At 44.2% G+C, this 17133-nt stretch overlaps 1 protein-coding gene across 1 annotated transcript in view; it reads right to left on the bottom strand.

Moving 5' to 3' along the window:
* The window catches only part of LOC129697526 (CUB and sushi domain-containing protein 1-like), a 512171-nt gene that overhangs the window by 485940 nt on the left and 9098 nt on the right, over positions 1-17133 (bottom strand). The window contains exon 3 of the mRNA XM_055636177.1: positions 12223-12361. Within this exon, the coding sequence (XP_055492152.1) occupies positions 12223-12361 (139 nt within the window). The remainder of the gene's footprint in view (positions 1-12222; positions 12362-17133) is intronic.

A 17133-nucleotide genomic window follows, 5' to 3' on the forward strand; every position in this document is an offset into this window, starting at 1 on the left:
AGTTTGTACATGCTCCCTGTGACCGCGGGGCTTTTCTCCGGTGCTCCGGTTTCCTTCCACAAGTGAAAGAAGTGCAGATTTGTAGGTTAATTGGCAAATTATCCCTAGTGTGTAGGATGGAACTAGAGTACGGGTGATTGCTGGTCAGCATGGACTCAGTGGACCAAAGAGCCTGTTTCCACACTGTATCTCTAAATTAAATTTCTTAGATATACTCATGAAGAAGGTGCACCAGGGCCTCTACTTTCTTGGAAGTTTATAAATAGATTGGGCATGTCTTGAAACACACTAACAAGCTTCTCTAGATGCGCTGTGGAAAGAATCCTGACTGGTTGGCATCATAGTCTGAAACGCAAGTACAATGCACAAGAACGCAAGTGGCTGCAGCGAGTGATGTACTCAGTCCATCTATCACAGTCAGACCTCGATTGAAATAATCTTTCCATAAAGCACTGCTTCAAGGCGGCAGCATCGTTAATCCAGCATCTCCACCATCTGTATCATGACCTCTTCCTGCTGTTGCCATCGAGCAGGAGATACAGAAGGCTGAGGTCCCACACCACCGGGATCAGGAACAGATATATAGCCATATAACAGCAAAATAAATATGCAATTTTACTTCGGAGTCACGTGAGTGATTCCGTGAAGACCCCAGCTCCAGTGCGCATGCGGCTTAATCGCACAGCGTGCAGAACGCGAGTGAGGCATGGTGAGCGGCCCCCGTTTCGACTCCAGCGTGGAGCCGACAGTGGACGGGGAAAAGGCGCTACCCGGACCGCAAACGCTGCGGACCGCTGCAGGGAGCTGCTCTATGCTGGTCCGCTGAACAGCTGTTTGGTAACAGCAGCGGACCGGCGGGAAGTTTAAAAACCCGACCGGCAGCCCTGCAGACTCCTGACTAGGAGAATCGCCGCCCGGGAACCGCCACAATGCCGCCTGGAAAACGGCAGGCAGCCTCTACATGCAGGTAAGGGGAAAATCTTACCAATTTACAGGTTCTACAGGAGCCAACTTCCTCCAAAACTGGCACAGGTTGGAGACAGCAAGAATAAGAGTATCTGTCTCCCCAAGCCAGAGGAGGTCATGGAATTTACCTCCAGGAGAAAAGGGGCACTGGCTGAATGCCAAGGGAGCTGACTCCTACCCCAGTGCTATTGCACTAGCCATCTCCCTTGTCGAGGGATTGATGCAACAGCGGAGTTTGAGCTATGCCTCCTCCAATTTAGCGCACCCTTTTGCTCCCTTTTTAGAGGCTAGCTAAGGAGGCCAGGGCTGGGCTGGCTTAAGCGCTGGGCAGGCGGACGAGAACAGCAGTATGCCAGGGGAGCAGGATCAGGAAGAGCTACTGGGTGTCGTGGGCCACTACATGGCTCCTCCACGCGACCATCTTCCCAACAAAAGCCCTGCAGGAGCAGGCCTTTCCAGAGGCAAATCCGCAGGCAGCTGGGTCTAGTACTCGCAGACAAGCAGCGAATTCTACAGAAGGTCAAGATGTTACCACCTTTGCTCGCCTTTTCCACGGATTATATTCTCCCAGGATAAGGACTATCCCTTTGCACTACCAGGGTGCTGACGCCTAAGATGTTCCCATATTTGGGATACTCGACTGAACAATGGTGCATATAGACCTGCCCGCAACCCCGAATATATGGGGCTATGCAAACCGCTGCTGCGGGGAGAGAGGCAGCTAAACCTGTGCGCCTCATGAAGGCAGGCTATGGGACGAGCAGGACATCGCATCCAACACCCAGCTGGCAGTACCCCTCGGCATCCACCAGCGATATCAAACAAGGACTGGTGAAAGCCTGGTGACCGCTTCACATCCCCCATAGTTCTTTTTAGACGGGGCCCAGAGCGGAGCCGTGGGAAGATGCGCCGCCCCACCGACAGCACCAGGATACCAGCAAACTACGCCTTCATGAAAAACAACAAGCATGGAGGTAGGTAGTCTGGTTCCTCCCAGTTTACACTAAAACAAGGGTGTTCTACTAACTGCATGGGGGGGGGGGGGCATTTACACTTGTGGATAAAGCATGGGATGCTGTCACAAATAACTAAAATATACTCAACAGTATTAGAGGATAAAAACGAATTCAAATTGGGCATATTACCGCCAGTTCAGCAATGCGCCCAAAAGGGCATTTTCTCCCTCTAAGAAAAGAGAAGTGAGAAGGCAAGCTGAACTAAAAAGGCTCATTACTAAACGGATCATGGGAGTAAAAATGAACCATTGGAATTTGTATCGAATATATTCACCAAAACTATAAAAGATGGTGAATGTAGCATCATCATTGATCTAATATCACTAAATAAATCTGTTGAGTATATCCACTTTAAGATGGAGGCGGGGTTTTGTCACTGCCAGACATCTGATCTCCCAAGGATACCTATGGGGAGCATTGATATGGAAGATGCTAACTATCTTATACCCATACACTAGGATCATTATAGATACCTAAAAATATTTACCTGGATCATGGATATCCCGGTTAGGGCAACCATGGGAGCATATAGCATTTCATATGGTCTAAACCTCAGCCCTAAACTATTATATATGGCCATGAAAATATTAAGAAAACAAGCATAATCATGGCACATATTGGATGATATCCTCATATTAGGGGAAACAAAGGAATTAGCTGTGGAGCAGTTCTAGCTACGAAACAGCTCCCTAAAGCTGAGGTTCATCCCACGCCCAGATAAACCAGAATTGAAGCGTTACTACCAAGGATTATCTGGGCTTCAATAATAATTCCGTCCATATGACTGTTACTTTGCCAAGATACTTGGGTCACTATAATCAAATCATGAATGTACCCACTGAAGCTATATCACAATTAAGGTGGTGGGCAGACATATATTTGGCATAGTTTTCAGCCCTATTATCATCACCAATCCCAACTTGGTTATTTTAAAAACCAATGCCAGTACTTTAGGCTGGGGAGCAACTAAACTCCATATCCAGCACAGGTAACAGATGGACCAAGTCACAAACATCGTTACTACACATACCGGGCATCAACTTCTTGGGATTGGTGATCGCCTATTGGGCTAAAAAGCATATCCATTTCAAATGCAGCACGTACATATGTGGTTACGGATTGATAATACTATGGTGGTGACTTATATCAACCATATGGGGAGCATAATAATCATTATTGTGCAACAAATTGGTCAAACAAATCTGGCAATGGTGTGTCAAAAGACATTTTAACTATCAGCTGCCTATGTCCTAGGAAGCTAGAACACAGTGGGAGACACCATGTCACGGGGTAAAATTTATGATTACATTGAATAGATGTCAAACCCAAAATATCTGCTAAAGTTATTAAGCAGTTTGAAAGCCAGATATCAATTGGTTGCACAAGACGGAATCACCAGTAACCTATGTATGTGACTGAGGAACCAGGTTAGAGGCAGCAGCGATAGATGCCTACACGCTGGAAGGGGGAATTTTGCTTTGCCTTCCTCCCTTCTGCCTCATCAGACGGGCACTTTACAATACAGATGGGATCTGTCTCCGAGATATTGATCGTGCCCGACCGGCCTACACAGCCATGGTTCCCAGTTCATTACGACACGGTGGGCGAGTCACCTATGGATTTCCCTAGTGGACCATGGTTGCTGACTCAACCCAGTATCAGGCACAAGCCACCCATGCCAGGGTAACATCAAACTCCTGGGTGCAGGTTTTGAATAGACCTTACCAGGGACTGGGATTATCCAAAGGAACCATTACCACCATGTCGGCATCCCTGCGAACAGTCACTAAAAGTTAACATGGGTAAAATACTGCCACGACGCAGGGACAACATCCCGAACTATTCAACCACTGACGTATTGGAGTTCCTGGAACATCTACACCATGACTAAAAAGTAAGTTACAGTGCCGTAAATACAGCATGGAGCGCCTTATCTGCTTATCTAAAACAGCATGTCAACAGAGCATGGGATCCCATCCACTGAAGGTAAACTTATGAAGGGCAACTATGATATAAGCCCCAAACACCCAGGTATATACCCATGTATGGGATATTGGTGTGATATTGACATATCTCAGAGAATGGCACCAGCCAGATCCCTCAGCTTGCTTAATCTATGTTTTAAAAAACGCTCATGCTTATGGCTCTCGTACACGCTCTAGATTCCGGTCACTCCATAAACTAGACTGGATAACATGGTGATTACCCCAGACGCATCACGTTCATATTTAGGTCTGGTAAAATCTAACTCGCAGGTATATGGGACTACGCGAGATTATGAGTTCGGCACTAACTAGTAGGGTCGAGATCGCCTGTGTTTCCCGTGCTGTAGTCGTTATATGGCTATATGGACCAGGAACGCCCTATTCACTGGTGGGATTCCGGGCCTACCCAGAGTCCAGGTTGAGTGTGGTGACCCATCTACTACTATATATAGACACAACCCACAATCTTAGAGGGAGATGAAAGCCTATGGGTCAACCACAGTAACCCAAGACGGGGTACGAGCCAAACCACTCCAGGTGGCTCAAACAGGTACTGAAAGTTGCCGGAATAGATAATAATACATTTAATCCCATTCCACTAGGGCAGCATTGGTATCAGCGGCTGAACGAATGGACGTTCCAGTTGACCACATTTTCAATACAACAGAATGGTCAAGGAAACGGCGTTCAGAACATTTTTTATTATAAACCGTTGATAAACCTGATTTAATTGCAGGAGAATATTACAAACTGCAATATTAATTTAAGCTCAGAGGAGCTCTTTTATGTTGTTATTGTTAACAAATACCTTTCTGTTTCTTTTGAAAGCAGATCAACTGGTGATTACGATAACACTTCCTCCCTCATAAACTTCGGCAGTGAGTGAAATAAAAACTGTTACACGGTTTGAAATCACAGACCTTTGAAGTCTTCATGGAATCACTCACGTGACTCCGAAGTAAAATAGTAAGATTAAACGAGTACTTACCAGTACGAAGTTTGATCAGTATTTTATGAGGAGTTACGGTGAGGGATTAAGTGCCCGCCGCTCCCACCCTCATTATACAGATCAAACTAGTAAACTGATGTCTCGTGATCTTTACTATCTTACTTCAAATATTGTGTCTATTCTGTGATTTCACACCGCTGCTTCGAAGTATGCCGCATGCGCACTGGAGCTGGGGTCTTCACTTAATCCCTCACCGTAACTCCTCATAAAATACTGATCAAACTTCGTACTGGTAAGTACTCGTTTAATCTTACTATTAATTGTTACTTATTTTAAGTCAACTAGCCATGTAGTGCAAAAACAAAGTGCATAGATTGAGGGAGCACAGGCCCACTTGATTCCCGGCCCCATCTACCGTTCTAAACATTAATTCCTTCCTCCTTCAACAAATAATGACACCATCAACAAATAGTGACCCATCAACAAATCGTGACCCATCAACAAATCGTGACTCCATCTATAAACAGTAACTCCATCAACAAATAGTGACTATATCCTTAAACAGTAACTCCATCCACAAATAGTGACTCCATCCATAAATAATGACTCCATCCACAAATATTGGCTCCATCAACAAATAGTGACTATATCCTTAAACAGTGACTCCATCCACAAATAGTGACTACATCCTTAAACAGTGACTCCATCCACAAATAGTGACTACATCCATAAACAGTGACTACATCCATAAACAGTGACTCCTTCAACAAATAGAGAGCATTCTTAAATAGTGACACCCATCAACAAATAGTGACTACATCCATAAATAGTAATTCCATCAACAAATAGTAGTCCCATCAACAAATGGTGGCTCAATCTGCAAATATTGTCTCCATTAACAAATAGTGGTCCCATCAACAAATAGTGGCTCCATCCACAAATATTGGTTCCATCAATTAATGGTTGCTCCATCAAGAAATTGTGGTCCCAATCAATAAATGATTGCCATGAGTCTACACTCCCTTGCACTAAGATGGCTTCAGAGCACTTCAAACTATACTTTAAGAGATAGAGTGAGGAAACGGGTCCTTTGGCCCAGTGTGTCTGCACTGACTATACGTTCTGCACTACACACTAGCGACAATTTACAGAAGACAATTAACCTACAAACTTGCACGCATTTGGAATGTGGGAGGAAACCGAAACCTCAGAGAAAATCCATGCGGTTACGGGGAGAACGTGCAAACTCCGTACACGCAGCACCCATGGTCAGGATTGACTACAAGGTCTCTGGCACTGCAGGGCAGCAACTCTATCACTGCACCACTGTGCCCCACAACTTATAGAAAAAGAATAAATAAAAAATACGAATTAAATTAAATATTGCAAAAGATCTGTTTTCTTTTCCCAGTTTGTTTTGCTTCCTCTGCCTTCCAAACTAATTCTTCTGCCTTCAAGCATTCTGGTACAAACCTCAATCTTCCACATCCAATTTTGTTCTCTCTCTTCTAAAACTGTGGTTCCAACTAGACAAACTAGGTTTGAATATCTGATTTGAGTCTCAGATAAGGGAGCAAAGTAGCAAAGATGAATTTACTTTATTAAACATTATTATCTCAGCGCTCAAATTCAGATCTGAAGATTTGAGGAGTCGCTGCATTAATCTTTCTTTTGCATGATAATTTTGCTTAAATACATCCTCCCAAACAACTGCAATGGGAAATAAATTGACAGACATGCCTGGGTGATCATGTTTAAGCAGACTCAATGAACCAGGTCAGTACAACACAGATGAGTTTTGTTTGCTTCAAGAGATATTTTTGAGCTCAAAGGAAAGAGATGGAACAAGATAATTTCTCTGTGAACTTGCATTGAATATCGCAAGTAAATTAATATCTTTCACAGAAAAATTTCACATCGCCATTTTTTTCCCCAGGATAGAAATGCCAATACGCAGTAAAGACTCTGAGTCATTACCATCAACTTGTCTCCCTGTTCAAGCGCTCGTAAGTGATAGGGGCAGAATTAGACTATTTGATCCATCAAGTCTACTTTGCCATTCAATCATGGCAGCTCTATCTTTCCCTCTCAACTCCATTCTCCTGCCTTCTCCCCATAATCCCTGATGCCCATACGAGTCCAGAATCTATCTATCTGTCTTAAATATACCCACTGACAACATCCGCAGCCTTCTGTGGCAATGAATTCCACAGGTTCACCATCCTCTGACTAAATAATGTCCTCCTCTTCCTTTAATACTGAGGCTATGACCTCTTGTCCAAGACTCTCCCATTCGTGGAAACATCCTCTCCACATCCACTCTTTCCAGGCCTTTCACTATTCAGTAAGTTTCAATGCAGTATCCTCTCATCCTTCTAAACTCCAGCGAGTACAGGCCCAGTGCCATCAAACTCTCATCATACGTTAACCCAGTCATCCCTGGGATCATTCTCATAAACCCACTCTGGACCCTCTCCAGAGCCAGCACATCCTTCCTCAGATACGGGACCCACAATTGCTCACAACATTCCAAATGCGGTCTGACCAGCACCTTATAGAGCCTCAATATTACATCCCTGTTTTTGTATGCTATTCCTCTTGAAATAAATGCTAGCATTTAGTTTGCCTTCCTTACTACTGATTTGACTTTCAAATTACCTTTTTGGGAATCCTATACCAGCAGTCGCAAGTCCCTTAGACCTCCGATTTCTGAATTTCTCCCCATTTAGAAAATAGTCTATGCCTTTATTTCTACTACTAAAATACACGACTCCACACTTTGTTATGCTGTATTGCATCTGCAACTTCTCAGCCCAACCTGTCTCAGTCCTTCTGCAGAGTCCCTGCTTTCGCTACATTACCCGCCTCTCCTCCTATTATCTCATCTGCAAACATGGCCACAAAGCCTTCAATTCCATCTTCCAAATCATTAATATACAATGTGAAGAATAGCGGCCACAGCACCAACCCCTGTGGAACTGGCAGCCGACCAAAAAAAAGCCCCTTTTATTTCCACTCCTTGCCTTCTGCCATCCACCTGCTGATGCAATGTAACGAGTACTTTTGTTTGGGACACCTACATTTTGAGCAGGCTTTCTTCATTTTTTAATGAGGGTGTGGAATTCATGTTGAAGATGGTTGTGGAGGCATACGATGTTTTTAAAGTGTAGCAATCGGTGCTTGATTAGTAACGGTGTCAACGGTTACCGGGAGAAGGCAGGAGAATGGGGTTGAAAGAACAGCCATAGTTGAATCGCAAAGTAGACTCATGTTCATAAGTTATCGGAGCAGAATTAGGCCATTCAGCCCATCGAGTCTGCTCTGCCATCCAATCTTGGCTGATCTATCTTTCCTTCTCAGTCCCATTCTCCTGCCTTCTCGCCATAACCCCAGACACCTTACTAATCAAGAATATGTCAACCTATCAACCACGAAGGGTCTCAACCCAATACTTCACCTGTTGCTTTTCTCCAGAGATGCTGCATGACCCAGTGAGTTACTCCAGCATTTTGTGTCGATCACTATGACTCGATGGGCCGAACAGCTTAGTTCTGCTCCTGTGACTTATGAACTTACATAAGCTCTGTTCCTGCTTTCCCAAGCAAAATTAAAAAAACATAACTTGAGGGCAAATGGCTTTTTTCAAGACATGGTCTCCAGCCAAGTCATGAATTCCTTTGTTCTTCATTGATTTTTTTTCTACTTTCCCAAAAGCACAAAAGCAGTGACTCATGAAAGCGCACGGATCCACATGCAAAAAAGCAACTCGCCATTATCTCCTCAGCGTAGTATCGCACAACACCCTCACCCCACAGGCCCTGATAATGCCAAGGTTTGTGGTAAAACGGTGCGGATCAGTGGCCAAACAGACGGATCTATTGCAGAAACAAAGAACTGCAGGTGCTGGTTTATCTCTAACAGCAGGCAAAACATTAACAGTCTTGACTTTTCTGCTCCCTTTACTGATACTAATTTCCAGCTTCTGAATTCCAAGTCCTCGCCCACTTTGCATCAATCCCAACATTATCATTGACGGAAATTTTGAAAATAATAAGCGAGATGAGATGAAGGGTCTCAACCCAAAACATCACCCATTCCTTCTATCCAGCGATGCTGCCAGCTTTACTCCAGCTTTTTGTGCCTATCTTCAGTTTGAACCAGCATCTGCAGTTCCTACCTACACAAGGTAAGTTTGTAGCCTGTTTAGCCCAAGAACTAACATGCTCGGGAAGCACGACGGGAAAAATGGCCGACATTGGGAACCTAAGGATGTTAGTGAGGTAATAAATACAATTATCATGGTGTATGGGTTCCACAGCACAGCTCAGTCAGTGAAAATAAACATTGGGGGTTGTAAACTAAGCTGAGGGTAATAAAACTGATCAGGGAGCAGTGACTTTTATTATGCCCATTTGTTATACAAATGGGAAGAGTGGTTTTATAAGTAACAGGGAGCATAAGGGTAAAAATAACTCTTGGAAAGACAAAGATGAAAGGTTACGTAGACATTGATTAATGATGACTTATTAAAAAATGTAAAATCCACAAGAAACCATTGTGTGGTGAGAATTTAAAAATGTTGGAGGTGTCGTGAATCTTTCGCACTTAGGCGACTTTTTAGGTGACTACAGGAGACTATGCAGTCGCCACATGTTCGCAGGTGGTTGCCGGGAAGTCGCCTTCATGGTCGTGAGTAGTTCCCGCATTCTGGTCGTGGCTTCATTCTGTCGTCGCTAATTTTTCAACGTTGAAAAATTAGCTTCGACCAGAATGAAGCCGCCACGGAGAGTAGCGAGAATTCTCGTGCTGTAGGTGCAGTGGTAGTGGGTCGCCAGGAGGTCGTATGTTGTCGCCAGTGCTGAACGGTGAATTTCATTGGCTCATTGGGGAAAAAAAATGTACACAGTAGTTTTCAGAACCAAGGATAACCGACTGGTAATGTTAATGCCTGTTGAGCTTCACAGCCGTGTATCTCTGGCTTCTTAAAAGCTGTCTCCACTCCTTCTCCCCACCCCATCTCCCCCTTCTCCCCTCCTCTTTAAAAGGACTTAAGTGACCCTTCCCGTACCCCATGCTTTCAACGTCTCAATTACAGCGCCAACCTTTCTGTTCATTGTGGTGTGTGTATGTATCACATTGGCTTTGCACCGTGTGAATTTCACTCAGACAGTGCTCCCCCCCGCTTGCCCTGTCCCCCGCCTGCATAACGGGCTGGTGAAGGAAGTGATGTGTGTAGGTGTTTCACTCTGACAGTCGCCGTTCCTGTCGCTGGTTTTCAGCGACCTGCTATGACTTGACAGTCTGCTAATGCAGTCGTCTGAAAAATCACCTAAGTGGGACAGGCCCATTAGGGTTCACTCAGAGTGCATACTGTTAAGGTCTTCAATAAACCACTTGTTCGAGAAACTCAACACTGATCTACAAGATGTTTTATTTTTTTGTCTGTTCCTATCCGAGTTGGGCCCCAAAATAAAGCCAGATACAGGAGTACAGGTGTAACATAAAACTCCCACCTACAATCATCAAACCCGCCGACAAGGGAGGTGCCATTGTACCCTAGCGGCCTGGCTTCTACCATGGTGAGGCCAGGCACCAGCTCTTGGACACCTCCTCATCCTATCTCTTGGCCATGACCCCACAGATGAACACCAGGCCATTATCTCCCAGACTATCACCTCTGGTGATCAAACTTTGATTATTATAGAGTGATACAGTGTGGAACACATCCTTCAATCCAAATATCCCACACCGACCAACATGTCCCATCGACACTAGTCCCACCTGCCTGCATTTGGCCCATATCCCTCCATACCTGTCCCATCCACGTACCTGTCAATTTGTTTCTTAAACGTTGCGATAGTTCCTGCCTCAACTACCTCCTCCGGCAGCTCATTCCATTCACCCATCCCTTTAGTGTGAAAAAGTTAACACTCAGGTTCTTATTAAATCTTTCCCCCTTCCGATTAAACCTATGTCCTCTGGTTCTTGATTCCCTTACTCTGGGCAAGTGACTCTGTGCGTTGACCTGATCTATTTTATACATCTATATAAGATCACCCCTCATTCTCCTCCACTCCAAGGAATAGTCCCAGCCTGCTCAACCTTAGATAGATTTCTTGACCTCATTACATGCCAGAACCAATGTTAAGCAGTGAGCAATCATCAGCAATGCTAATGCTTCTAAAGATCTTATATCAAATACTTCTTAAATTTTTGAATACAATACTGTAATTGAACAGCTCACAATGGCCTGTTTCCTCTTTCTCTCCAGAGATGCTGCCTGACCCGCTGAGTTACGCCAGCTTTTTTAGTCTATCTACGGTTTAAACCTATATTATAGCAGACGATATAGATGTAATCCTTTCTGATTAGTACTGGCATCAAAAGTTATGGGGAGGCGGCAGGAGAATGGGGGTTGAATGAAAAATAGATCAGCCATGATCGAATGGCAGATCAGATTTGATGGGTCAAATGGCTTAATTTTGCTCCCACATCTTATCATCCTGGAACAACATGCAGCATGGTGACACAGCAGTAGAGTTGCTGCCTCACCGCACCAGAGGCCTGGGTCTGATCCTGACTACGGGTGCTGTCCGTATGCTCATAACCATACAAGCATCACCCCGCGACCATGTGGCAACAGTGTAGTCGCCGAAAACATCGCCCGAGTGGGACAGGTGCTTCACCCATCCCTTCTTTCAAGAGATGCTGCCTGTCCTGCTGAGTTACTCCAGCTTTTTCTGTCTATGTTCTGTACACTGTTGTCAGTTTGATTGTAATCATGTATAGTCTCTCCACTAACTAGATAGCACGAAACAAAATAGGTTTCACTGTACCTCGATATACATGACAATAAACTAAACTCAACTGCACTATCGTATCTGCCTCCGCTATAAACATGGGCGGCATTTTGGGAGAGCCGCTGCCTTACAGCACAAGAGACCCAAGTTCGATCCTGACTACGGGTGTTGTCTTTATGGAGTTTGTACATTCTCCCTGTGACCATGTGGGATCTCTCCGGGTGTTCCAGTTTCCTCCCACGCTCCAAAGATGTGCAGGTTTGTAGATTAATTGACTTCGATAAAAATTGTAAATTGTCCCTTGTGTGTAAGACAGTCCCAGTGTGATGGCAGGACTCAGTGGATTCAGGAAACAGGGCCTGTTTCCGCAATGTATGTCAAAACTAAATAAACTAAAGATTAATAATAAAAACTAAATGACTAATAATAAAAGACTGTTAATAAAAACTAAAGACTAATAATAAAAATGTTAATAGTTATCATATTATAATGTGCAAGAAATTAACCTGTCAAATGTTATCTTGATGGAGTGCCTTTCTTCTGCTTCGATCACCCATTCACAGTTCAGTGAGTCCTTGTAAAAACTGGGCCATCCTGGAGAGAGTATGATACCACTGGGTGATGTCAAATGGCCTCCGCATGGTGCTGCAAAAGATAAAAATAGAAAGCTCAGTGTAAAGGGATGCAGTGTCACCGGTCAGTCAATGGATCAATTATTTCAAGCAATTTCATTAATCAACATGACAAGCAAAACTGGACAAACCCAAAAGAAAGACACAGTGCCACAAGGGAAGGCACGGTGGCGCAGTAGTAGAGTTAAGCAGTAGAGTAGAGTTGAGCAGCACCGCCAGAGACCTGGGTTCGATCCCGACTATGGGTGCTGTCTGTACGGAGCTTGTACGTTTCTCCCCGTGACAGCTTGGGTTTTGTCCAAGATCTTCGGTTTCATCCCAAACTCCAAAGATGTACAGTTTTGTAGGTTCATTGGCTGGTATAAGTGTAAATTGTCCCTAGTGTGTGTAGGACAGTGTTCATAGAAACATAGAAACATAGAAATTAGGTACAGGAGTAGGCCATTCGGCCCTTCGAGCCTGCACCGCCATTCAACATGATCATGGCTGATCATCCAACTCAGTATCCCATTCATGTGGGAGAATTGTTGGTCTGTGCGAACTCAGTGCGCACTGTTTCCACACTGTATCTCTAAACTAAAGCAAACTGTTATTTCCAGATGCTCTATTGTGGCAAAGGATTAGCTTCATTAATCAACAAAAGCATGACAAACAACGCTGAACAAACCAAAAGAAGACACTGTGCCAAAGGGGTGGCACGGTGACGCAGCGGTAGAGTTGTTGCCTCACCGCGCCAGACACCCGGCTTCCATCCTGACTACAGGTGCTGTCTGTATGGAGTTTGTTCATTCTCTCCCTGTGACGGCGTGGGTTCCTCCGGATTCTCCGGTTTCCTCCCACACTCCAAAGACGTGCAGGGTTGTAGGTGAATTGGGTTTGGTAAAATTGCAAATTGCCCCTAGTGTGTGCGATAGTGCCAGTGTAGGGGATAAACCATTGAACCATTCACAAATGTAAGTACATTCACAATGCTGGAGGCCACTGATCCACCCAGCTCTTGAGTCCATAAGTTTCAACAATTGTTAAGGATATTAGATTCAGAAGCAAGGGGCTAACACTGGATACTTACTCATCCTGAGTTGGAAGCAATATCAGACATCAGGATGCCGTGCTGCGATATCACTGTACCAGACCCTGCCCTGATTTCAATGCAAATTTGCACTGTAGGCAGAAGACATTGCAAATGGGCAGTATTGCACACAGATGCTGATGGGAGCAACTGAAACAAAGAGATCCCAACATTCTTAGTTTAAGCCTTTGCCTGCTCATGACCATCATTTATTCCAACAGTCTTCAATGTTAATTAAACTGTTCCCTCACGAAACGTTACTCATTTTATCATGTATCTGTAAATTGTGGATGGCTTGATTGTAATCATGTACCTTCTTTCCGCTGACTGGATAGCACACAACAAAAACATTTATTGTCACTGTCCCACGGTACACGTGACAATAAACTAAACTAAACTTTGCCAACTGACCATTTTAATTTAGAAACCATGGGATGTACAAACATGGGAACAAAGAAATGCAGATTCTGGTTAATACACAAAAAGGTACAAAGTGCTGGAGTAACTCAGCAGGTCAGTCAGCATCTCTGGAGAACATGGGTAGGTAATGCTTCGGATTGAGACCATTGGGTTTCTACACCTATCCATACTCTCCAGGAATGCTGCCCAACCTGCTGAGTTACTCCAGTACTTTGTATCCTTTCTTGCTTGTATGTTAGATCCAATCCCCATTTCCGTTCAGAACATAGAACAGGGCAGCACAGGAACGGGCCCTTCATCAATATTTGTGCCAAACATGATGCCAAGTTAAAATGATCTCATCTGCCTGTACATGATTCATGTTCTCTATTCACTGCACATCCACATGCCTACCTAAAAGCCTCTGGACCACCACTGTTGAATCTGCCTCCACCACCATCCCTGACAGTGTATTCCAGGCCCCTGCTACTCACTTGTAAAAAATTTGCCACGCATGTTTCCATTGAACGTTCCCCCACTCACTTTATAGCTAAGCCCTCTTGGGTTGAACATTTCGACTCTGGGGGAAAAGGTTCTGACTGTCTACTCTATCAGTGCCTCTCATAATTTTCTATACTTCTATCATCCCCCTGAACCTTTGGCGTACCAGAGAAAACAATCCAAGTCTAACCAACCTCTCCCTGTAGCTGAAAGCCTCTAATCTAAACATATTTTTCCTGTAATGGGGTGACCAGAACTGCACAGAACACTCCAAACGCGGTCCACCAAAGTCCTATAGAGCTGCCACTGCATCGCTAGCAACACCCCAGATCTGAGGCAATCCATGCCCTGCACACTTTGATCAGTTTCAACAACATTTGGAGCAAAGATATCTGCAAAGAAAGAAGTGAAAAAGAAGAATGGGTGATCTTCCCAGGCTCATAAAATGTACATAGATTGGTGTTGTAGTAGAACCTAATTAAAGTCCTCACATCTGTAAGAAGGAACACCAAAGATAGACACAGAATGCTGGAGTAACTCAGCGGGTCAGGCAGCAACTCTGGAAAGAAGCAATAGGTGACGTTTCAGTTTGAGCCCCTTCTTCAGACGACTGAAGAAGTGTCCCGACCTGAACTATCACCTCCCCATGTTCTCCAGAGATGCTGCCTGAACCCCTGAGTTACTCCAGCATTTTGTGTCTAAGATCCTTACATGTCTGGAAATTCACCCTGGTGTCGGCCATTCTAGTCTTATTTTGGGGCACAGAGACATGTGACATTGTTTCTTCACTGGGATGTTTTGGTTCAGCAGCCTGACCTGTCGGATGGTGACCCAGTGAATGATGTACACCTACTGCACTAAATCAGCGCAAAGAAAGAAAAGAGGGGTGTGGGCAAAAAGTTTAAAAACAATTGTATTCCCAAAGTAATCTCTCCTGGGATTAATCTGGAGCACTGGAGCTGGAAACCAGAGGGAATTTGAGAATATTTAGTTTAGTTTAAAGATACAGCGTGGAAACAGGTCCTTTGACTCACCAAATCCACGCCAACCAGCAGTCTATCCTGCACACACTGGGGGCAATTTACAGAAGGCAATTAACCTACAAACCTGCACGTCTCTGCACGGGAGGCCCTGACCACGGGGAACAGTGGAGGAAGAGACTGACTTTGGTGCCTTCCCACACAGTGGGAAACTTTGATTCTGCTGTGTGGGGATGTTTTGTGTTAAATTCTATAGTGTGTTGAGTCCTGTTTATTTTTATTGTATGGCTGTATGGGAATTGATTTCACTGTGCCATCTGGCACACGTGACAATTAAATCTATCTTGAATCTTGAATCTTGGTCTTTGGAGTGTGGAAGGAAGCCGGAGCACCCGGAGAAAACACATGTTGGCACAGGGAGAATGTACAAACTCCGCACAGACACACGCAGTCAGGATCGAACCATAGTCTCTGGCTCTGTGAGGCAGCTACTCTACTGCTGCGCCACCACGCCGCCCACTTTGGATAGGTTTGTGCAATTATTCTGACAGCCAGACATAACTTTGAGCAGGTAAATGAAGTTTTATACTTTGGCAGAACAAGAGCAAATATTAAACTTTACACAAGGGTAAGATATAAGACATTCAACTGTATATGTATTTTATTTAATAAGAAGACAATAGATAGAAGTAATTAAGTCATACACATTTAACATCCAGTTTTGAGCTCACTGCTTCAGAAAGAAATGAAACACAATGGGTACGGTGGCAAAGATTTCAACAAAGCTGAGATCTTTCAGCTGCAAGGAAGCCACATATTTGGGAGGCCCCCATTAGTCAATCATGGAAGCACTCAGAAAATAATCTTACTGTTATTGGAATATGGATTGAGTAAGTGGTTTTGGTGAGGTAAGTGAGAAGAAAGATTTCTATAGGGCAACATTTCAACAACTGGATGCTGTTAACTTCAGATTATCAGAGAAAAAAAAACAAAGGTTTGAAAATAAAGTCTTCAACATTACCCAGCATGTTAGTTGGACATAGAGCTCTTTATCAGAAAGTGTGGTGCAATCTAAAATGGCTTTTCATGGAATCTAATACATATATAATTGAGAAAATGAAATATCTTGAAGGGCTGAGAGCAGGAAAACCAATGATATACAATGCCTTGCTGCAGTTCAGGAACCTGAGCGATGGAGCATCATCAATACTTAAGTGGCCTTGAGGTGGAACAAGTGCTTCCTCTGACACAAAGATGATGTGCACCACTTCTACTCCCAGCATTTCTCATCTGGATTCAAAAACCTCCCAACTCACCACCCAAACACGATTGTGCTGACTTTTAGTTGGTAGGTTTAGTTTAGTTTAGTTTAGTTCATCTAGTTTAGACGTACAGCGTGGAAACAGGCCCTTCAGCCCAACAAGTCCATGCCAACCAGCAATCCCCGTACACTAACACTATCCTACACACGAGGGACAATTTACAATTTTCCAAAGCCATTTAACCTGCAAACCTGTACATCTTTGGAGTGTGGGAGGAAGCCGAAGATCACGGGAGAACGTACAAACTCAAAATAGACAAGCACCCTTGGTAGGATCGAAATGGGATCTCTGGCACTGTGAGGTAGTAGCTATACCGCTGCGCCACCGTGCCACCCTGGATTTTCCACCTGGATACAAAAACCTCCCAACACACCACCCAAACATAATCGTGCTGACTTTGTTGGTAGGTTTGGTTTAGTTTAGTTTAGTTTATTATAGTTTAGTTTAGTTTAGTTTAGTTTAGACATACAGTGTGGAAACAGGTCCTTTGGCCCACTGGGTCTGCGCCGACCAG

This window comes from Leucoraja erinacea, chromosome 5 (genome assembly GCF_028641065.1).
Source record: "Leucoraja erinacea ecotype New England chromosome 5, Leri_hhj_1, whole genome shotgun sequence".
NCBI classification, from domain to species: Eukaryota; Metazoa; Chordata; class Chondrichthyes; order Rajiformes; family Rajidae; genus Leucoraja; species Leucoraja erinaceus.